General features: G+C 44.6%; 1 protein-coding gene across 1 annotated transcript in view; it reads left to right on the forward strand.

Annotated features, from left to right (window-relative positions):
- The window catches only part of SUPV3L1 (Suv3 like RNA helicase), a 35,388-nt gene that overhangs the window by 10,319 nt on the left and 1,268 nt on the right, over positions 1–23,801 (forward strand). The window contains exons 3-14 of the mRNA XM_044297847.1: positions 1,250–1,357; positions 1,589–1,703; positions 2,260–2,428; positions 2,651–2,762; positions 2,855–2,932; positions 3,053–3,144; positions 4,459–4,639; positions 12,053–12,146; positions 15,210–15,429; positions 16,015–16,095; positions 18,272–18,448; positions 19,291–19,439. Coding sequence (XP_044153782.1) covers positions 1,250–1,357; positions 1,589–1,703; positions 2,260–2,428; positions 2,651–2,762; positions 2,855–2,932; positions 3,053–3,144; positions 4,459–4,639; positions 12,053–12,146; positions 15,210–15,429; positions 16,015–16,095; positions 18,272–18,448; positions 19,291–19,439 — 1,576 coding nt within the window. The remainder of the gene's footprint in view (positions 1–1,249; positions 1,358–1,588; positions 1,704–2,259; positions 2,429–2,650; positions 2,763–2,854; positions 2,933–3,052; positions 3,145–4,458; positions 4,640–12,052; positions 12,147–15,209; positions 15,430–16,014; positions 16,096–18,271; positions 18,449–19,290; positions 19,440–23,801) is intronic.

The following is a 23,801-nucleotide window of genomic DNA, read 5'->3' on the forward strand; positions in this document are numbered from 1 at the left end:
CGGCAGTCTACCCTTACCCTGGGTTCACACCTGAGCGTTCTGAAAGGAGCGCTCTGTATGCGCGATTGTACCGGCTTTTACAATCGCGCATACAGAGACAAGCGAACGCCCATTGTCGCGCGTTCCCGAAAGTCTATGTATGGGAACGCGCGACAAAACGCCCCAAAGAAGCTCAAGAACTTTTTTGAGCGTAGGGCGTTTTTCAGCGCGTTCAAACGCGCTGTAAAACGCTCAAGTGTGAACCAGGGCCATAGGGAAGCATTGGTTTTCATGTGTTGAGCGTTTTACAGCGCGTTTGAACGCGCTGTAAAACGCTCAGGTGTGAACCCAGCGTTGGGGTCCATTCACACGTCCGTTGTTTCTTTCCTGATCTGTTCCGTTTTTTGAGGAACAGATCTGGACCAGTTGCGTACCCATTCATTTTCAATGGGTCCTGAAATTTTTTTATCGGACAGCACAATGTCCGATTTTTTTTCAGGACCCATTGAAAATGAATGGGTATGCAACTGGTCCAGATCTGTTCCGCAAAAAACGGAACAGATCAGGAAAGAAACAACGGACGTGTGAATGGACCCTAAATCTGCAAAATTATATTTTACATATAATCTTGTTTTAGGCTTTAAAGGAGTAGGATCATAAGGCTACATGCACACGACCGTGTGCCCCCCGTGGCTGTATTGTGGCCTGCACACAGCTGGTCCGCAATACACGGGCACCGGCCGTGTGCATTGCGCATCACGGATCGCGCACCCATTCACTTGAATAGGTCCGCAATAACGGAGATGCGGAACAGAGGCACGGATCGTAACCCCACGGAAGCACTACGGAGTGCTTCCGTGGTGTTTCTGGGCGTGACTCCGCACAGCAAAAAAGTAGCGAATGCACTACATTTTTTGCGGTGCGGACCGTCGGATGCGGATCGCGGACCCTATTCAAATGAATGGGTCCGCGATCCGCATGCGGCTGCCCCACGGTCTGTGCCCATGCATTGTGGACCACAGCACGGGCACAGAGCCCTAACATTCGTGTGCATGTAGCCTAAAAGCTATAAAGTCAGTCCACACTGTGGATTCTTCTGGCTGCTCCCTGGCTACATTCTCACATCTCTGGGTAACCCCATTCTGGTTGTCTGTACAGAGCATGTATCTCTTGTCCCAGGACTGATCCCAAGCAGAATGTAGTAAAGATAGTAACTTAGTATGCAAAGAACAGTTGACACTGACTGAATTCTCATTGGGCTTGCTTACAGCTCGTCTGTTTCATCAAGCGTTTATCAGCTTTAGAAGATACATTATGGAAACGGACACTCTGCAAGTAGATCTTCACATCGTCTTGAATGATATCTGCTGTGGAGTTGGTAAGACCTGACTCAGATGAAAAATAATCCCATCTATCTGCTACAACAGACCCTTACAAGTCAATAGTGCAACTTTCTGCAGTGTTTTTTTTAAATTATTTTTATTATAGAAATGCCCGTTTTGAACATTAGGGCAGGGTGCCATCGCTGATATGCTTACTGCGTGTTCTGACGTTGCTTTCTGTGATGAATAGTTTTGTCCTTTAGTAATGGCCACCTTCCTTATTTTAGGTCACATGGATGACATTTTCCCATTCTTCATGAGGCACGCTAAACAGGTCTTCCCGATGCTGGATTGTATCGATGATCTCCGAAAAATAAGTGACTTGAGATTACCTCCTAATTGGTATGTATGTTAATGCCATATGGGTACCATGAGGCTATAAATTCTTTGTTGTATGGCACTCAACATCTTTAAAAGTCTGCATGATTCAGTTTGCAAATAATGCCTCCAGATAGAAATATCAGTGTCCTGGCAGGGCTTTCAACTGGCATTTTTCAGCAGGATAATGCTTGCTGAATGTCTCCGCCAGATTACAACACTTCCTTGCTGTACCCTATGACCCGATTTATTACCAATAAAGCATTTATGGGACCAGCTAGGACGCCAGCAACCTACGAGAGTGCAGGATCTACAGGCCCAGCTGCAACATCTGTGGGCAAAAGTGCTGTAGAATACCATACGGAAATTGTATGCTTCATGTCCAGGCTAGAGCCGGCCCAACAGGGTCCTAGAGCCTCCTTTCAATTATACAGTTTTCCCCCCATAAAAAAAAACTATCCTTTTGCTCTAATATTGTAATCGCTTACATATATCATCATTACAGCGTTTTTTTTTGTCTGAGTGTATAAGACTCTCGGCCCCATCAGTATAAACCATTCTTGCTCTGATTTTGGTATAGGTATCCTGAAGCAAGGGCCATTCAGCGCAAAATTATTTTTCATTCTGGACCTACAAACAGTGGGAAAACGTACCATGCGATCCAGAGATACTTGAGTGCCAAGTCTGGGATATATTGTGGCCCGTTAAAACTGCTTGCACATGAGATCTACAAGAAGAGCAACGATGCGGTGAGACTTGTTTAACGTTGTATATTTCTTTATTTTACAAGCAGTATATACACTAACCAGGGCGAAAAATACTTGTGTTAACTACTCAGCTGGCATGTGACTTACTGCAAAAGTACACCTAACTTAGTTTTTTTTTTATTAAAACTGTGATATTTAGGAAATGCTTCAGAAAATATGTATGACATTTTTATCTCTTTATTTTTTATTTTTTTTGTTCTGCAGGGTGTTTCTTGTGATTTAATAACCGGGGAGGAGCTGATACATGTGGATCCTGAAGGAAAGCCCTCAGCACACGCAGCGTGCACAGTAGAGATGTGCAGTGTGAACACGCCTTGTATGTAACGTCATGAACAATCAACACATCACATCATTATCTCAGGAATTGGGAAACAAATGTGCAGTTTTTTGTTCTTCATTTGTTTTTAGATGAGGTAGCTGTGATAGATGAAATTCAGATGATAAGAGATCCTGGTAGAGGGTGGGCTTGGACAAGAGCACTTCTAGGTAACAGCATTTTATGCTACTTTTCATTATCTCCTTTTCTGCTCTTTGCACCCCATCTTTCTCTGATCTGGACCCCAATTTCTTCCTTTTAACACAAACTGTTCAATATTTCTGTTCCAGGGCTTTGCGCACAAGAAATCCATCTATGTGGCGAGGCGGCTGCTATTCATTTAGTGACAGAACTGATGTACACCACGGGTGAAGAAGTAGAGGTAAAGTTACTGATGTGTCTGTTATTTGGTTATGTTTTTTTTATAGTGATAACCAGTATGTATAGCTGTAGATCTCGGCAGTGTAAATGATTGTTTTCCCTATAGTCTAGCAGAATGGATAAAAATGCAGTACAAACCAGAGCCAAGAGCAGTCTAATCAAAGGATAGGAGAAGTTTCTACCTTGGGACAAATCCCCAACCTCATTTGCCTCTATAAAAGGGCATTTACCATGGGGTATGCTAATGCAGTCTTTGTCTAAAATCCATAATGGAAGCGCTCATTAGTATCCACCCCATAAGTCGCAAGGACATTCCCCCACACACTTTTGGGGTGGGTGGGGGAATGCATCTTATGGGGCGAAAAATATGGTTTTTATGCAGTTATGTTTTTTTCTTGCAGTAATTGGGTTTTGGTTAAAAAAAAAAAAAAAACTAATAAAGATCCTTGTTGGCAGTGGAGGAGAATTTAAATGGGGTTTTCTGGCACTTATGATGATCTATCCTCATGTCATCAGTATCTGATTGGTGAGGGTCCAACTCCTAGCAACTTTTAGAAGTAGCCACCGGGCTTCGACAAACACTGCGGCATCTTCTTCAGCCTCTCACATTGGCTATTCAAATGAATGGGATTGAGCTGCAGCACCCGGAGGAGCTCCCTTTCAAATACCTGATTGGCATGGGTGCTGGACGTTGCACCACCAACACCAGTTTGATATTGATTTACTTGTCCTGAGGAAAGACCCTTTAAGTCCAGTTAGTGAATATGAGCCTCCACATGTTGATGGTGCATGGGCTGCTGCTATTATACGGTTGGCATGACATGCTATATTCCACAATATTTGTTACTCTCAAAATACTCAGTGTGGCACACAGTGGTACAGTATGGGCCAAGAGAGTTCTGTAACCACCATGATTAGGATACCTGTGACATGACCTTGATCCCAATTAGTGTGCATTTTGTTAAGAAGCTGTTATATATACGGTGTAATATATATATATATATATATATATATATATGTCGGAAAAGGACAGCAACTCCAATAATACCCAAAAATATTATTTATTGGGCCACAGTGGCACAGTGAGGCGACGTTTCGGCTCAAAATCCAAAACGTCGCCTCACTGTGCCACTGTGGCCCAATAAATAATATTTTTTGGTATTATTGGAGTTGCTGTCCTTTTCCGACTATTTACAAGGGTAAGCAGTGAAATTCCCTGGACATAGCACCCACTTTTTTGGTGTGAATTGGTGCTGCCAAACGTTTATTTATTTATATAAAATAATTTTTTTTTTTTTTTTTTTTTTTGTTTAAGGTACGGAATTACGAAAGATTGACTTCTCTTAAACTTTTGGATCATGCACTTCAGTCACTGAATAACCTCAGGCCTGGGGACTGTATAGTTTGCTTCAATAAGAATGACATCTTTTCTGTCAGCCGGCAGATCGAGGCGCGTGGATTAGAATGTGCTGTCATCTATGGCAGCCTACCTCCAGGTGAGTCATTCTGTCTTTGGCTTGAAAATTCTATACCTTCCCTTAAAAGAAATGTCAGCTCCAAAACACTCCCCAAACTAGAATAAGCAGTGTATAGTGCAGTGATGGCGAACCTATGGCACGGGTGCCAGAGGCGGCACTCAGAGCCCTCTCTGTGGGCACCCGCGCCCTGGGAAAACTCTATGGTGTACCAATATGCCTTAGACTTTTCCTGCCATTCATCAGCGCAGGGCGCACTATGAACAGCACAGGCAGCGCATTGAATGTAGGCAGGTTATTATAGATAAATTACATTGAAGACATACTATATTGGTATTCATTGCCTTTGCAGTGTTGGCACTTTGCAATAAATAAGTGGGTGGTAGGGTTGCAGTTTGGGCACTTGGTCTCTAAAAGGTTCACCATCACTGGTATAGTGTAAGTGATGCCGAGTCTGATTATGTAATTATCGTCATATGCACTTGGATTCTGATGCTGTTCTCCCACGTAACACCAGTAAAATGCATTGAGAAGAGTCCTCTGCGAGTCCTCTCCATTATGTGTGTGAGCCCGGGAGTGAATGCAGCTAGTATAAAGATAAAAATTACCGTATTTTTCACCCTTGCGACCTAGGTTTTAGAGGAGGGCAATAAGAAAAAAATATTTTTTATCAGACCAGCAGTCAGACCCTCAATGTTTGTTTGTTTTTTTATAGTTGTATTTTTTATTGAAATACAACAAAACTATTCAATTTCAACTGTGTGCACAATTGTACAGGGGAAAGTGAGCAAAGCAATATACATGACGTAAGCAACAGATTTACATGTACTATAACTTCACATTTTATGTGCAATGTAAATTAGACAAGAACCCATAAAGTCTACATGAGAAACTTACGTCTTGTCATATTCATTTCTTAGAGAAGTATAGATATTAAGAAACAAGAAGGACGAATGAAAATAAATGAAAGAAATTATCAGTGGTATCCTAGCATATGAGGGGCTCTCATGAAAGAGTAGCTACGGTGACCTGATCTTGTGGTCGAAGCTAGAACCTATATGATTATCAGAACAAAAAGAGACAAACAATACAGACAATGACACATCAGGGGGGAGGGGGGTGATTCATTTTCCTCAGACTCTTCTCAGGGTTGCCTATTAGCGCAATAGTTGTCCCAGTCATCCCAAATAGCATGAAATAGGTCTATTTTGTCCTGGAACATTGCAGTCATGTATTCCAAGGTCCGGATTTCTGACACCTTGGCATATAGATCAGAGACCTTGCGGGGGTCAGGGCGTTTCCAGAATTGGGAAATAAGGCAGCGGGCAGCAGTTAGAGTAAAGCTCAGATATCAGCCCTTTCATGTGTACTCCTCTTCTACAAAGGCGTTCAAATGCCCTAGTGAATGGCTCTACAATGTCCGCATAGCGGAAAATGCCACATTGAAACCATAGCCTCGTCACTGATGTGGTGAGACTCGTTGGGATTAGAGGATGGTATAAAAAGGAGGTCATAGAAGAATGGCGAGAGACTAGGGGAACCTACTGCAACAGGTCCGCTAAATGGATTTAGTGGAGGCCATGGGTCCCAAAAGATCTTTAGTTGATGGTGTATTATTTGGGTTAGACTATAGCAGAGAATTAGGGTGTATAGGAGCCAGCCAGAGTCTCTCTATCTGCATCCAGATAGAGTATGGGTGCAGAGATGCCCAAGCTGTGATGCACCGTAATTGAGCTGCCCAATAATATTTGATCAGGTCAGGTACTCCCAGACCACCCTGAGACTTGCTAGATAGAAGTACATACCTAGGGATCCTATGGTGCCTCTCAGCCCATATAAATCTGAGGAGCTGGGACTGACCAGATCTCAAATCTTTGATTGGGTCCGGAACAGGTAAAGTCTCAAAGATACAGGAGCTTAGGTAAGAGAGTCATTTTTACAGCCGCAATACGGCCTAGGAAGGATAATGGGAGTGTGTGCTGTTTGGTAAGGAGATCTCTAATTTCTCTGTACATACGTGGGAAAGTAGTCCTGTAGAGGTACGTATAAGGGGGGGGGGGGGGGGGCGGGGGATCGACACCCAAGTATCGCAAGGAGTCCTTCTTCCATTGGAATGGAAAGTTTGCCCAGAGGTTACTGAGAGTCGACTGAGGTATATTGAGGGGGAGTGCCTCAGTTTTATGGGTGTTGGCCTTATACCCCGACAGACGTCCAAACTCTTGTAAAATGGAGTGCTTTTGAGAGGGAGACATGGAGATTACTTGGTGTAAGGAGGACATCGTCCGCATATAGTGTAAGCTTAAACTCCTTATCCCTGACCATAATAACCCTGATGTCTGGGCAAGTCCTACTTTTGGCCGCAATGGTTTCAGTACACATTGCAAACAGTAGAGGGGATAAGGGACATCCCTGTCTTGTCCCATTGGCTATGTGTATTGGTCGAGACTCGGCGTGTGGGAGCTTGATTGTCGCCATGGGGGAGGAGTATGAGCCTCGAATGGCCTGAACAAAAGGGCCAGAGAGAGACCATATGCTTTCAAGGTCGCCAACCAAAACGGCCAGCTTAATCAATCAAACGCTTATTCAGCTTCTAAGTTGAGGAGCAATGCCTCCTCCCTCGAGCGGTCAACCACCTCCAACAAGTCAATGTTCCGTCTCATATTGTCACTGCCCTGACAACATAGGACAAATCTTACCTGGTCTTTATGGATCAAGGAGGGGAGAAAGGTGTTTTAAATGGAAGGCTAGTATTTTAGTATAAATTTTGATGTCGGAATTAAGTAGAGCAATGGGCCTATAGTTTTGGCACTCGAGATAGTCCTTTCCAGGCTTTGGAATAAACTTAAGGTATGAGTGGGACATGGGGTAGGTACCGCGTAACCCGCCAGGAATCGATTAAAGAGATTTGCTATATGGGAAATCGGTTCCGTCTTAATAATCTTATAGTATTTAATTGCGTTTATAGAGAAGAGGGATTCCTCCTCTGGAGTTATTTCTTTGCTCTATCAGACCTTGCTAGATCTATTTCTGCAGGACCACTCGATAAATAGTAGGACAAAATGGGAAGCGGAGATGGGGCCGTTAGAGGAAACTTAGTGGCAGAAGATATTGGAGAGGATTCCGCAGTGGCCAGAATGTTGTATATGGCTCGTAAGCTGATTGCTCAACATTGGCTGGATGAGGGTAGTCCTAGTAAAACAGAATTTATAGCCAAGATTAATTGGTTACTTAATCTGGAACGAGGGGTCTATAGGAAGAGGGGTGCCATGGCCAAATTTGAAAAGCTCTGGACTCCTTGGATTGACGCCCCCGGGCTGGCGTCCAGGGAACTTCAGAGATACCGTCTGGGATTAGTGTGAGGGTACTATCGCTTATTGTACATATATGGCTCGGTGATTGGCGATGGAATGTTTCTACGATATATAATGTAAAGTGGGGAGGTTATGGCCGATAACAAATGTACATTCCAATTATAAGATCACCGCTTTTCTTTCAATATTTTGTGGGATTGTTGTAGGGATGGGGCCTGTGCTTGTGTAATTATTATGCGGTTGTGATGGTGTAACCGAATGTTGAAGCTATGGAAGATGGAGGGCATCACAATGATGGTTTGTGGGGGTAGGGTATGTGGGAGTTGGGGCCTTATGTTTGTATTATTAAAATGCTAATAAAAAATTACTTAATTAAAAAAAATCTTATAGTATTTATAGGAGAAGCCGTCGGGGCACAGGGACTTGCCCTCCGGTAATTGGTCAATGACCTCTTCTATCTCTTCCCCAGTCACAGGTATATTAAGGGCAGAGGTATCTGCAGTTGAGAGGGTAGGGAGGTTACACGAGGCCAAGTATGATTGCAATAGGTGCTCTCTGGTTCCTATGTTTGTGGGGAGGCATAGGAAGTCGAGAACCGCTTCACCACTTTCCTGGGATTATAATGAACTGTCCCATCCGTACCCTTAATTACACAGGGACCAGAGTGCTGAGGGCGATTCCTAAGTTGTCTGGCCAACAGTGTATGGGGCTTGTTCCCCCCCCCCCCCCGCATAATACCGTTGTCGGGTATATAACATTAGTTTGTCAAGTCTGCCCTGGGCTATCCTATGTAAGTGGGCTCTAACATCCACTATATGCTTTAGCGTGCGGCTGGTAGGATGAGCAGACATTGTCTCCTCCAGAGCACGCAAACGGGATTTCAGGGATCGTACTGTGGCTATTGTGTTTTTCTTTAACCTTGAGCCCATGGCGATGCAGTGTCCTCTCATTACCGCCTTGTGAGTTTCCCATAAGGAACGTATATTGCCTACCAACCCTTCATTAAGTTCAAAATAGGATTTTAAGTAACTTTGTGGTTCGTCTCGTAAGGGTGGTCTCTTAAGGAGGGTGTCATTGAGACGCCAATGACATTGGCGGGTGTGACCAGACCCAAGCTCGATTTCAACCATTACTCATGCATGGTTGGACTAGGTAATCTGGCCCATGTAAGCCCCCTTTAACACCTGGGGAGTGGAGATGGTTCCAAAAAACAAATTGATTCGGGTGTGGGTGCCATACGGGGTAGAGTAAAAAGAGAAGGATCTATTAGTGGGATCTTTGAGTCGCCAGAGGTCATATAGAGTATCGTCGGATTAATTTGTGAAAGTCCCTGGCTAGTCGCTGTTGTGTTGAGTGTAAGGACCTGCCCGGTAGAGCCAGCCTATCCATTGAATCAGAGAAAATTGTGTTTAAGTCCCCTCCCAGTAGTACCAGTGAATCGGGAACTCCGAAGACCTTATGGAACACTGCTAAGAAAATGTATCTGGGATGTGTTCGGGGCATACAAATTGCAAAGCGTGATTGACTAGCCTGTGAGTATACCTCTCAGGATGATGTAGCGCCCTTGGCATCTAGTGTTGAAGACTCAATTCTAATGGGGCAATGGGCTGAAATAAGAATTGTGACTCCCGGCTTGTGACGAGAGTTGGTGGCCGAGTATACTATGGGATACAGGGGAGATGCAAAGCGGAAGGAGGAATTTTCGTCAAAGTGGGTTTTACTGAAGAAACACAATGTCCGCTTTGAGGGATTTTAACTCCAAGAGCAAAATTCCCCTCTTGGCATTGAAGTTGAGTCCCTTGACATTTAGGGTCACACAATGCACCATGTTGGTGTGGGGGATGTGATGTGCAAGGAGAATACAGCTCACCAACGTCCGCAGGAAATAAGTCTGCATGTTCGTTAGTCGAGGTATTTCACTCCTGATAGATTCTCAAGCTGAGGACAGAGTCCGTAGGGATTTTGATCAAGGAATGTGAGGTAGCTAGAAAAGGATATGGGGACAAATCCTACAAGATTCAGAGAAAAAATATAACCAACAATAAATGACAATTCCCAGGGAATTGTTTCCCTGCTAGGGGCTGCTATCAGGGCCTCTTCTGGGGTAGCAGTGTCGAAGGTTTCCTCCTTATGGAGCAGATACTGATTAACAAGAACTTCTAAGGTTAACCGGTGCTCAGGGGGGCCTGCACCATGAAAGTAGAAACCAAAATATGTAACTGGCTAGCTAGCAGAAAGTTGTGACCATTAGGAGCTAAAGTGGGCGGGATGCCCGCAACCATAGGAAGCTACTGTTTGATTTGGCAGCTCAGGGGAGAAATGTAGACCGTCACTCTCCACTTAAAACCGAGGGATCAATCTGGCGGTCTAAGTGCCGGAGATGGAGGCGTCCGTGTGGACGGGGATGGACCCGCATTCAGCCCCGCTCTTCCTTGTCGTCTGAGACCAAACACTGGGGCGGTGGTGGCACAGGAGGGTCAATCTCCCAGTCAGTCAGGGCAGGTACAGGAAGTCCCAGCGTCTCGCAGAAGGGGTGTAGGTCTGAGAAGGAACGAAGGGCTGCTGTCTTTCCCTGCTGATGTGCTGACAAAGCGAATGGAAATCCCCAGCGGTATAGTATTTGACTGTCTCGTGGGACTGTGAGGAGAGGCTGCAGGTGTCTCCTTTTTTGCAGAGTAATCCAGGAGAGGTCTGGGAAGAGCTGCACGGGGGCCCCATCAAATTCAAAGTTACGCAATGTCCAGGCCTTCACCATTATAGATTCTTATGATGTCCCTTGGACAAGATGAGACTCTCTTTGGTTTAAGTGCCCTGTGGGCTCTGTCCAGCTTGATCTTGTGTGAGGGTGGCTCTCCCAAGATATTAAATATAGCCTCCAAGGTGAGAAAAAGGAGGTCTTCATCGCCTGTTGCCTCCGGAAGACCCCTGACTCTAATAGTCCTGCGGCCCCTGTTATCCAGATCCTCCAAGTGCCGACCTATTTCCTTAAGAGCCGCTGTTTGAGATGCTACAGATTCATGAAGAGTGGATATGTACTTTCTGGTGTCACCATGTGCATTTTCTAATGAGTCCACTTGATCTACAATATGCTTTTATATCAGTGTGAACCGCAGCAATCTCTGCCCTGCAAGCTCCCTTAACTTCAGATAAAAGCATCCGAAAGTCCTCTTTTGTAGGGAATCTGCTGAAATAATTTGCCCAGGGTTGTGGAGGTTCAGGAGCAGCACGAGGAGATAAAGCAGCCAGTGGAGGAGGGCTTGGTGAGCTGGCCCAGGCATCAATGGGAGATGGAGAGCTGCTGCGTATAGTAGCCAGGGCAGGTGGGATGCCCACAAGAGGGGTAGACCTGGGGTTCCCAGTTAAAGCCAGAGGTGGACTCTGTGAGGAGGATAGGGGAGTTATTTTCTGCAGGGTGCGAGCTGGGTACAGTACCTGCACGTCCAGATACCTGTGAAGCACAGTCCTCTAAGGCCGCCATGTCAGCCCCTGCCCTTCTGGATGTGGCAGGTAAAAATTCCTGCACTGTAGGGGAGAGCTCCTGTCCCAACACCACCCGCGTCCAGCACTCAAGTGTTCTGGGCGGTGAGGGGGAGAGGACCTATGGGCACTTGTTTTTTTATTTTTTTTCCTCATCAGGTCGGGCTTGAGGGTGTTGCTGGCCAGAATGCGGCGGTACAGGCAGGAGCTGAGCACTCACGCGGCCATCTTAGCTGGCGTCCGGACACGCCCCCAGACCCCCAATGTTAATAAGATCCTGAATAAGACCTCAGCTCAGACCCCAATGTGAATAACCTCCAATCAGACTCGGCGTCACTTACACTATTCACTGCTTTCTTTAGTTTGGGGGTGTTTCGGAACTGACAGATTCCCTTTAACAATGACACTTTAGAAACCTCTCTAATTGTAGTTAGAATAGCCGTTGGCGTTCCGGACCTTCTGCTTACTGCTCTAAAATGCAGTCAATGGATCTCACTTTTTACAGAACCCCCCCCCCCCCCAAACCCTGGTTCTTGGACTGAATGGAGAGCCTCCTCCATCCACTATTCTAACTACCTTTCAGTATCTTCTGTATACCTGTATTTGAAGTGTCACCATCTCTTGACATCAGCACTTTCCCTTTCAGGGACAAAAATCGCTCAGGCCAACAAGTTTAACGACCCAGATGATCCGTGCAAAATCCTGGTGGCCACAGATGCAATTGGAATGGGACTGAACTTGTGAGTTGCCCTTTTTTTCATGTAGTTATGTTATAATTTGCAACCCTTTAGGTGAAGAGCATGTTTCTTGCACCACATCAGCTTTCATCCTGTACATGGGGAAGGGCACGTTGGCCACATTTGTATGTAGCCAGTTACTCTTAGTCCAATAGATGAAAAGGCCATGGGTCACCTGATAACGTATGCGTTTCTACAATGGAACTCCTTTCCACAATGCAGTGTTTCGCCGACAGCCAGGAATCTTATCACTGAAGTCGTTGTAAGGTAAAGGGTGAGATGACTGGCAGGCACCAGTGCTTTAGGGTAAAGGTTGATTGGCGATTTTACAGGCGTTATACGCTTTCTGACAAACTGTGTACTGTGCAGTGATAACAACGGCGGAAGTTACTTATCATCCACACTGAAATATACGTGTCCACAAAGGGGTGGTGCCACTAATATAAATGGATCCCGCCTAACAGATGTCGCTGTTATATCACTTTCTCCAAATACCACCATTTATCAAAACTGCGTGACTCTAAAGTCATTAGCCCACCATTGCACCCTGTGGGCCCGTCCTGCATTGGAGCCTTGTAATGTAGGACGTGGTAAGAACAAAGGGTGAGGTTAGTGTCAGATGATCTTATGTCAGGTCACATCTCGCTACCCTAAGGCATCATGGGAGAGCAGACACATGCCAACCAGGAAGTGGGATTCAAGCCTGGGGGATAAGAGAGAACTGCAAATCAGGGAAATGTGACAAAAAAAACAATCCAAGAGGGAAAAGTAGATTATGGCACAACCCCTTTAACACATTATGGGCCCTAATTAATCAAACCTTTTAATCAACAATTCGGTCTCCAAAAAGTCAACTTTTAGTATTCTTACACCACTCACTCCAGTTTTAAATTTGGGTGGGAAAGTGGACGTGGTTAGATATGTTAATGAGTTTTACTCCAGATTTATCACTGAGACTTAAAAAAAAAAAATATATAAAAAAAATTGTCTCAATCTTACTCCAGTAGGAGTGGAGTAGGAAAGCTGCAGGAGCTTTTCTAGACAAGTGTTAGGCTTAAGGATAAGACAAAGTTATCAAACCACCGTGAAATACAGCATAAGGTACGCCAACTCAAGTAAAAATTGCTTCAAATATTCCCCTCATGATAAATTCCACCCCTGGTACGTTTTCAAAAAAGCGTCTGACACAACATTTGAAACAACAGTTCTAGAGAGGAGAACCTTGAGAAATTGCATGAACACCAGTCACCTGAATATATAAAGTTACATTTCTTTAATCCCTAGCTTCCAGTAAGGGCTCATGTACACGACTGTTGGATACCGTGCATTCTGAATTTTGCAGAACAGAATAGCCGGCCCATAATAGAACTGTGCTATACTTGTCCGTAATATGGACAATAATAGGAAATTATCTTTTCTTTCTTTTTTTTTTTTTTTTTTTTTTTTTTTTTTTTTCCAGAATGGCCATGCGTACATACAGACACAGAATGCACATAGTAATTTTGTTTTTTTGCGGCTCCATTGAAGTGAATGGTTCTGCATACGGGCTGTTAAAGGGGTTATCCCATATTAGACAATGGGGGCATATCGCTAGACCCGCACCTACAAGGAGAACGGAGCGGAGAAAGTTGAGGAGGGCGCACTGCACATGCGCAACCACCCCCATTCGATTCTATAGAGCCGCCGAAAATAGCCGGGCGCTGGCTCAGCTATTGCCGTCGGGCCCCATAGAAATGAATGGGAGCGGTGGCCGCGCATGCGGGGTCCTCCAGCCACAACTCTCCCCGGCTCCGTTCTCCTTGTAGGTGCAGGTCCCAGAGGTGGGACCCGCACGTATAAGACAATGGGGGCATATCCTAGCGATATGCCCCAATTGTCTAAGATGGGATAACCACTTTAAGGGAAAAAATATACATCCGTGTGCATGAGCCCTGCACGAACACAGACCGTGGGGCAGCGGATCGCGGACCCATTCACTTTAATGGGTCCGCGATCTGGCAGTTCTGCAAAAAGATAGGACATGTTCTATCTTTTTGCGGAACGGAAGTACGGGACGAAACCCCACAGAAGCACTCCGTAGTGCTTCCGTAGAGTTCCGTTCTGCACCATTCCGCATCTCTGGATTTGCGGACCCATTGAAGTGAATAGGTCCACATCCGTGATGCAGAATACACACGGAACTGTGCCCGTGTATTGCGCATCCACAAATGTGGTCTGCAACGGGTAGCACAAGTTTGTGTGCAGGAGGCCTAATCCAGAAACCACGGCACTTGTTTTTAACATAGAATGCATTACCATGTGGAAACCCTGAGAAGCAGTTGGTAGACTAATAATCCAGGATCTGATTATCTGAAAGTCTCCACACCATTAATGCCATTCACAGGCTCATGCACACGACTGTTGCTTTTGTCCGCATCTGATCTGCGGCACCCGCAAAAAACTGATGCATGTTCTATTCGTGTCTCGGATGTTCCATTCCGCAAAATGCAGAACTCACACAGCCAGCATCCGTGTTTTGCAGATCCGCAATTTGCGGACTGCAAAAACGGCAATGGCTGTGTGCATAAGCCCTAAAGGAAATTCACTCTAACCGCGGATCCGCAAAACACGGATGGTGTCAGTGTGTGTTCACGGCACGGAAAGCCTTTAATATAACTGCCTATTTTTGTACGCAAAGTGCGGACAAGAATAGGACGGGTTATATTTTTTTGGCGGACTACAGAACAGAGCAACAGATGCGGACAGCACATGGAGTGCTGTCCGCATCTTTTGCGACCCCATTGAAGTGAATAGGTCTGCATCCGAGCCGCAAAAACTGCGGCTCGGATGCGGACCAAAACAACGGCCGTGTGCATGAAGCCTAACCAGAATAGTTAAATGGTTTCCCATAAAGCCGAAGCACTCTGACATTGGAGCAGGGCAGCAGCACAGGGTCCTGTAATACATTTGTATGTTTTTGCACTTTGTCTCTCTAGTTGGCACGTCACTGCAGATCTTGATTACCAATAGTTTTGTTTTTTATATAAATATTCAAATTTATTCTCTTTTTCTGTTTTCTGCTTTTAGGAGCATAAAGAGAATCATTTTCAATTCCTTGGTAAAACCAACAGTTAATGAGAAAGGGGAGAAAGAGATTGATACCATCACCACTTCCCAGGCTCTGCAAATATCAGGTAGAGCAGGCAGGTTCAGCTCCTTGTTTAAGGAAGGTGAAGTTACCACCATGGTCCAGGAAGATCTACCTCTGCTGAAGGAAATTCTGAACAAACCGGTCAATGATATCCAGGTGAAGTACAACATATTACAGGGCCCCAGGTTTTCTCCTCTCTTAATATACAGTCTTTCTAAAGAAAGCTCATCACTGGTGGTCTAGCTCCTGAAATTCTGCTCACTGATCTGGGGTTATTATATATTACAGTGGCAACGATTTAGATGGGTCTTTTTTAAAGGAGCACTTTTGCTCTGTTCTACTGTACCTATCATGCATCTTATAGTAGTAGATGTAGCTTCTAAGTCAAGATCTGCCAGTTTTGACTGTTCTTTTAAAGTTTAACCGTTCTACTTATTTTTTGAAACAAACCAATTAATTCCATAGGGCTTAGCAAACGGGGGAGGGCAGCAGAGTGCAGTCACGTAAAGATGTGGAAAGACCAGTTACAGCAGCCAGAGATTCTTACCAGCTGTTGTAACTTGATCCAGAAAGGGGTATGGGGTGGAGTGTAGAGAGCAGCTCATTGGATAGCGCCACTTTGAATCTGTGTACAGGATGAGGAAACGCCTAGCGACAGATCTGCCATGGACATTGTGTAGCAGCTGTTTTTAATGTGTTTTATAAATTCTACATGTGATTTCTGTTGTCCTTTTTTATTAGGCTGCAGGGTTGCATCCCACAGCAGAGCAGATTGAGATGTTTGCTTACCATTTGCCCGATGCTACTCTTGCTAACCTCATAGTAAGTATGCTGTTATGTGCTATTGACTTGTGTGACTTTTTTCATACATAGGATACCATACAGTATATACTACCTCTTTAATTTTTGTACTTACAAGTAGAGTGGGGCACTGGATCCTCCTCATTGTGACAAAAATATTTTGGGGTCATGTGTTTTGCTCTCTTAGGCTATGACCATATGGTGTGGCTGTGCTGCGGTAAGTACCACAGGGCCATACTTGCTTCAGCTAATGAAGACCGACTAAACAGTGTTGGTCTCATTAGATAACAAAAGTCAGCTCTGGGCCACATGGCCGCAGGGTACTCGACCGCAGTGTGGCTGCATCGCAACCACAACACAACAGCCCCACGAGGTCATACCCTTTAAGTAAGACAACATACTTCATATGCGAGAAATATGAAGGCTGTTGCGAGCAAATGCACAGAATCCATCTCATGGAAACTAGATGGTGTAGTTTCTGAAGAAACCACAGGATGTTGGCTTGGAATCTGATTGGCTGTTTGTGGCTCCACCCACTTTTTAAAATTGGAACCCAAGTCACCCAATGACAAATTTGAAGACCCTGCCATTAACCGTCAAAGAGCGGCAGTAATTAAAATTTTCCCATATAAATGGCTGAAATGTGATTGGCTGTTAAAGGCTCCACCCACTTTTCCTAAATTCTAACCACACTCACCTTGTGATCCGTGGTGCCAGTTTGGGGACTCTGGCTTTCATATTGTAAGAATAACATCTTTTTACATTTTCTCATAGGAGTCAATAGGGAAAATCTGGTTGTTTGTGGCTCCGCCCACTATTTTAATTTGAATTGCCGTCAACCAGTAACCGAATGTACAAAGTTTGAAGACCCTGCCATTAACTGTAAGAATGGCAGCAATTTAAATATTCCCATTAAATAGCACTAGGGGGTCTTCTATCTGAATGTAGTAGTAGTGCGCACCGTCCGTCCACCACTTCGTACACTTCTATGTGGCTCTCCTTGTCAGTGCTTTCTTGGTCCCATAGAAGTGAATGGAGCACTGGACCCCATGCTTACTACTACTCCTCCAATCGGGGAATGGGATTCTAGGACTCCCCTTTTTTTTTTTTTTTTTTTCTTTTTTTGTATCATAGGTGTTCCAGCTGCCGGACCCCTGCAATCCATTATTTAGCACCTATCCTATGGATAGGTAATAAATATTATCCCATTATTTTATTTCTTTCTTTTCCTCCCTTATAGCACTGCTATATTCCACAGCTCTTTACAGACATTAACATCACGCTGTCCCCAATGGGGCTCACAATCTAAGTTCCCTATCAGTATGTCTGAGGAGTGTCTGTGGAAACTGGAGTACCAGGGGGAAACCCACAGGGAGAACATACAAACTCCATATAGATGTCCTTGGTCAGATTCAAACCTAGGACCCCAGCGCTGCAAGGCACCAGTGCTAACCACTGAGCCAACGTGCTGCCACATAGAAAGATCTCTTAAAGAGAACCTGTCACCATGAAAATGCAGAGCAGTATGCAGGCATTGTTCTAGAGCAGGAGATGCTGGGCAGATTGACGTAGAGTTTTATAGTAAAAGAACTGGTAAAATTTGACATGTTCTCATTTATATGTGCTCATTCTGGGCTTGGAAGTCCAGGAGGCGGTCCTATCAGTGATTGACAGCTATCTGTGTATACACAGCCATAGAGGACAGGCTGTCAATCACTGATAGGACCGCCTCCTTGAGCACAGATATAAATGAGAAAATTGCAAGTTTTACTGAATCTTTTATCATAAAACTGCTCTATAATATGATGCCTGCCGCTCAGACACCAGGTTCAATGTGACAGGTGCCCTTTAATTACAGTCTTAGTGTAAATCTAGTGATCAGCCGTCTCTCCCAGACTATTCACTACTTCTCAGTCATTTACTACTTTCATGGGTGCCCAACCTTGTAGTGTGATCTTAAGCTGCCCATGCACTTTAGATTATGTCGGAATCCACCGATGATTCAGTGTGTATGGAGACCTAACGACTGGGAGGCCTCGGAGGACACGAGGATCAGGCATGTTGGAGTTCACAATGCCGTTTCTTCTTCTCCCCATTTATCAGATATATTAGTATGGTTTTTATCAGTTATGACACAAGCAGCATTTGTCTCTGCATTTACCACCCACCATTTTATTTACTTCTTTCCAACTTTTAGGACATATTTGTCAGTCTCTCTCAAGTGGACGGACATTATTTCGTGTGCAATATTGAGGATTTTAAATTTGTAGCCGACATGATCCAGCATATCCCGTTAAACTTAAGGGCACGCTATGTGTTTTGCACTGCTCCCATAAACCGCAATCTGCCATTTGTTTGCACTTCACTACTAAGGGTGAGTATGCATTTCTGCCTAATCCTGTACCCGTTTGTTATCATAAAGCCTTAGAACGTACTAAAAACAACAACAATCTGTTGCATTTACAATTGGTACGATTAGGCTACTTTCACACTAGCGTTCGGGCGGATCCGTTCTGAACGGATCCGCTCATAATAATGCAGACGGAGGCTCCGTTCAGAACGGATCCGTCTGCATTAAAATGGCAAAAAAAAAAGCTAAGTGTGAAAATAGCCTCGGACGGATCCGTCCAGACTTTCAATGTAAAGTCAATGGGGGACGGATCCGCCTGAAGATTGAGCCATAGTGTGTCATCTTCAAACGGATCCGTCCCCATTGACTTACATTGTAAGTCTGGACTGATCCGCACGGCCAGGCGGACACCCGAACGCTGCAAGCAGCGTTCAGCTGTCCGCCTGTCCGTGCGGAGGCGAGCAGAGCGGAGGCTGAACGCCGCCAGACTGATGCAGTCTGAGCGGATCCGCTCCATTCAGACTGCATCAGGGCTGGACGGCTGCGTTCGGGTCCGCTCGTGAGCCCCTTCAAACGGAGCTCACGAGCGGACACCCGAACGCTAGTGTGAAAGTAGCCTAACCAGTCTGTGATGTGTACTCGGCTACAGTCCTCTAGAGAGTGATTGGACTGGCAGTGCACATGCTCAACTTGCCGCTCCATTTGGGGAGCGGGATCCTCATTCACATGATCACTGTGGGTCCCAGCAGTTGGACGCCCACCGAATTAGATATTTATCTCCTACCCAGTGGATAGGGGATACGTTTGTATTGTGGGACAACTCCTTTAATGCCTATTCTAATATGCTTCTGTGATGTCTTCTTCAGTTTGCTCGTCAGTTCAGCAGGAATGAGCCCCTTACCTTCCAATGGGTTTGTAAGCATGTCCACTGGCCTGTTTCCCCTCCAAAAACCATCAAAGATCTGATGCATCTAGAAGCTGTACATGACATCCTTGATCTTTATCTGTGGCTAAGGTAAGCTTAAAATGTACCCATACTTTTACCAGTGACACATTTTTGGGTAGGAAGGCTCCTGTCGTATACAATGCTTCCAGCGTAAAGATGCATTTACACGGGCCAAGAGTCGGGGAGATTATTGGGAACGACCGTTACTGCGAACGGTTGTTCCCGACAATCTGGCCATGCAAATGTGCCGCTGATCACCTGCTAAATGAGTGAAACGCTTGTTCATCGGGTAATCCTGACGTTCCTGCAGGCACCACCGATGATGGCTTCTGGGCAGCAGATTGTGTGGTCTAAACAGAGATCTGCTGCACAGAAGCCATGATTCTGTATGGGGATGAGGGATGGCTATAGCATTCCCCCGTCCTCATACCTTGAAGGCGATCACTGCATGTAAATGCAGTGGTTTCCTTCACTGAACGAGCAGCCAACTGTTGGGAAGGAACACTTCCTTCCCGTCCATCAGCCACTCAGTCGGCCCGTCTAAATCCAGCTTAAAGGCTATGGACACCTTTGTGCACTAAAAATCAATAACCCCATATCTCACCGTAATGCTTCACATGCACTCAGAAATGCTCTTCTATGAGATTCACTCACCGTTTCTCATGATTCCTCAGCTCTATGGGCGTTCTAGTGGATTTCACATTCACCAGCTCTGCTGCCCCGCCCCCAATTCCTGTTACATAGCACATAGCTGCACAGCTAGCAGCCACTTCCATACAGACTGCCTGTAATCAGCAGATCTATTTCTCACTTTCCATTCTGTAGAAAGGCTATTATTTGTAGACACAATAGATATTTCATGGTGTGCTGTCCACATCTTTTGGAGCCTTATTGAAAATGAATGGGTCCGCCCCCCCCCCTTCCGCAAAATTGCGGAATGGATGCGGACATGTGAATAGACCCTTAGTTTATGGCTCATGGTAGCAGAATTCATAACGTAATTCTTACATAACCCGAACCTGAACCTTGTACACCAAACTTCAAGCACAAGTTCGCTCATCCCTAGTTGCGACCACAGGGGTAAATAAAGGGTTTTTCTTTTCACTCATTTTTTATGAGAGTGCTGCCATTTTTTTTTATTCTTATATTGTCCTGGATTTGTTGCCGGATCCATTGGCCTGCACCTTCATATTGATATTTGGCCTGATGTGCTGCCATTGATTATTTATTTATTTATTATATATATATATATATATATATATATATATATTACTCTTTTTCTGAGGCAAGGTAACCAAAAAACGGCTGTTCTGGCATAGTTTTTATTTTGTTTTTTACACTGTTCACCTGACAGAGTAGATATTGTGACATTGTTATAGAGCAGGTCGTAACGACGCAGCGATACCTAATATGTCTATTTTTTTATTTACACAATAAAAACATTTTTGAAACAAAAAAATCATGTTTTTAGTGTCTCTTTTCTGAAAGCCAAATTTATTTATTTTTTTGCCGATTGTCTTATGTAGGGGCTCATTTTTTGCGGGATGACTGTTTGATTGGTACCATTTTGGGGCACATACGACTTTTTGTTCGCTTGGTAGTACACTTTTTGTGTTGTAAGGTGATTAAAAAAATGGCTTTTTTAGCATGGTTTTTATTTAATTTTTTATGGCGTTCTCCAGACGGATTAGCGCATATGATATTTTTATACAGCAGGTTGTTACAGACGCGGCGATGCATATGGTATCTGTTTTTTTAACCCTTTGGCTACCAGTTATTTTGGCTTTTGTTATCTAATGAGACCACACTGTTTATTTTTTTTTTAATTTTTTTTAATTTTTTCGTTTTTGCATTTTCATCTTTCTTCCCTATTTTCCGTGAGCCATAACTTTTTTTTTTTTATATATATATTTCCAGTCACATAGTATGAGGGCTTATTTTTTGCGGGACAAGTTGTATTTTCTAATGACACAATTAATTATAGCACATAATGTAGTGGGAAGCAGGAAGAAAAAAATCCAAATAGGGTGGAATTGGAAAAAAAAAAACAATCCTTCCACCGTTTTAGGGTATTTTTTTCCCACGGCAAAACTGACCCATGCCCTTCATTCTCTGGGTCAGTACGATTACAACAATACCCCATATATATGTTTTTTATGTCTAAATAGTGTAAAAATAAATTTTAAACTTTAAGAAAATGTGTGTGTGTATATATAATATTTATTTTTTACATCACCATATTCTGACCCCCATAACTTTTTTATACTTATTTCTACTGAGCTGTTTAGGGGCTCATTTTTTTATTACCATTTTTAATCCATAGTTTTTATTACCATAGGGTTAACTATATTTTGGTTTTACACAATAAGAGTAACATAGTACATAAGTACATTAGTGTCTCCATTTTCTGAAAGCCATATCATTTTTTTTATTTTTTGGACGATTGTCTTATGTAGGGGCTCATTTTTTGCGGGATGAAATGACTGGTACTATTTTGGGGTACATATGACTCTTTTGATCACTTTTTATACCATTTTGTGGTAAGTGCGTTGGGAAAAATTGCAATTCCATCATAGTGTTGTTGTTTTTTTTAGTTTTTAGTTTTTTTCTGGCGTTCACCGTGCGGGAAAAGTACATGATTCTTTTATAGGTCAGGTCATTACGGACGCAGCAATTTTTAACCAATTATATTTGCGGATATAGGAAGAAGTTCTATTTTTTTTTTTTTTTTTTTTTTTTTTTTTATTATTTTATTTTTAGAACCAGTGGGTCTGATGCCTCTACAATACACTGTATTGTCAGTCACAGTAAGCCTGATGAGGCTCAGCTATACCTTGGCAATCCGGATACCTGTGAAGGTGCCCAGTTGCCATGGTAACCATCGGGACGCTGCCACAGCAGCAGAATGGCTGTCCTCACCTCCATACAAGCAGTCACCCACCCACACCTTCAGGATGGCCGGCAACGCAACAAGCACCCCTCCTTCCCCTCAAACCCCCGAGGTTTGCAGAGCGACAGCGGGGCAGAGTGTTAGCCCACAGCTGCCGCTCTGCAAACCTTGACTTGGACGGCGATGGGTGCTTGTTGCCTCGCCAGCCATCCTTAAGGGTGGGGGAGAGGGTTGACGGCTTGTAAGGAGGCGAGGACAGCCATCCTACACAGCGGGGGGGGGGGGGGGCTTGGGGGCGGCGGCATCGGGCCGCTGCCACAGCAGAGCAGCGGCCTGATGATTAGCCCCTTCCATACAGCGGTCCCTGAAGACCATGGAAGGGGTTATGTCTGCAGTTTGAAGCAGCTGACAGCAGAGGTTGCACTACATTTTTTCCTCCAGAAGAGTACAAATACTCCTCTTAACAATTTTGAGGAGTATTTTTAGCTGAAGAGGAGTATGAATTTAGCGGTAATTCACATATATAATGCATAGGCCCACATAACTTTTGGAGGCTGATATTTCTGCAGGGAAACTATTGCTAGTCTCCCATACATTTATCCAACATCATACACTAAACATAAGACCACAGCTGCCATACACAGCGCCCATCTGGCGCCTGCCGTGCCGTACATGGAGCCTGTGTTCCCCTAACTCCTCCCACACACATGGCTGATCACATGACTTTGACATCGCCACAGGTCCTGTAACCACAATGTAGTCTGGAGCTGCTCCTGGTGAGAAAGATGTCAGTGAGGGGTGGGGCTTCTCGGGAGAGAGGCGGGGCTTCATGTGTGTCGGTGTAGCGTTACATTACCCTACTTCATGAAATTTCCCTACCTCCTGACTTCAAGTCGCACTGCTAATGACGTGAGGAGGCGTTCCTGAGTTTTGACGATCTGTGCATGCGTAAACCGACAGTTTATGGAAAATCTCAGCGGAGTTCAGCTTCACACCGGGACACTGCGCATGCGCCGGCCGGAGTTAGCCGCGCTTGCGCACTGGGCCGTAATATTTCCCTACTGAGGCTCTCCTGCGCATGGGCAGTGTCCCGGTCTAAAGCTGAACTCCGCTGAGATTTTCCATAAACTGTCGGTTTGCACATGCGCAGATCGTCAAAACTCAGGAACGCCTCCTCACGTCATTAGCAGTGCGACAGGAAGTCAGGAGGTAGGGAAATCTCACTCGCTGCGATCCGCATGCTGTGCATAGGAAGCACACCAGGCTGTAGAACACACAAAAAGATAGATAAATAAAACCAATTGGATAAATTATTTTCTCCACAAAATAAATGAATTAGTGTAAAAGTGTGTCCATATCCTTTAAGGCCTGGCCATAGAGCCCTACTACAGATGTTGGGCAGTGTCTGCTTTGACTAATGTGGCGTATATTTTGACAAATCTGTATAGCTTACTACTGCTACCATGGCGTGGGAAGCTAACTAGTTGGGGGTGGGGGGGGGGGGGGGGTTGCTGCTCTGGTCACTAGGAAAGGGGACAGAA

Source organism: Bufo gargarizans, chromosome 6, assembly GCF_014858855.1.
Source record: "Bufo gargarizans isolate SCDJY-AF-19 chromosome 6, ASM1485885v1, whole genome shotgun sequence".
Classification (NCBI taxonomy): Eukaryota; Metazoa; Chordata; class Amphibia; order Anura; family Bufonidae; genus Bufo; species Bufo gargarizans.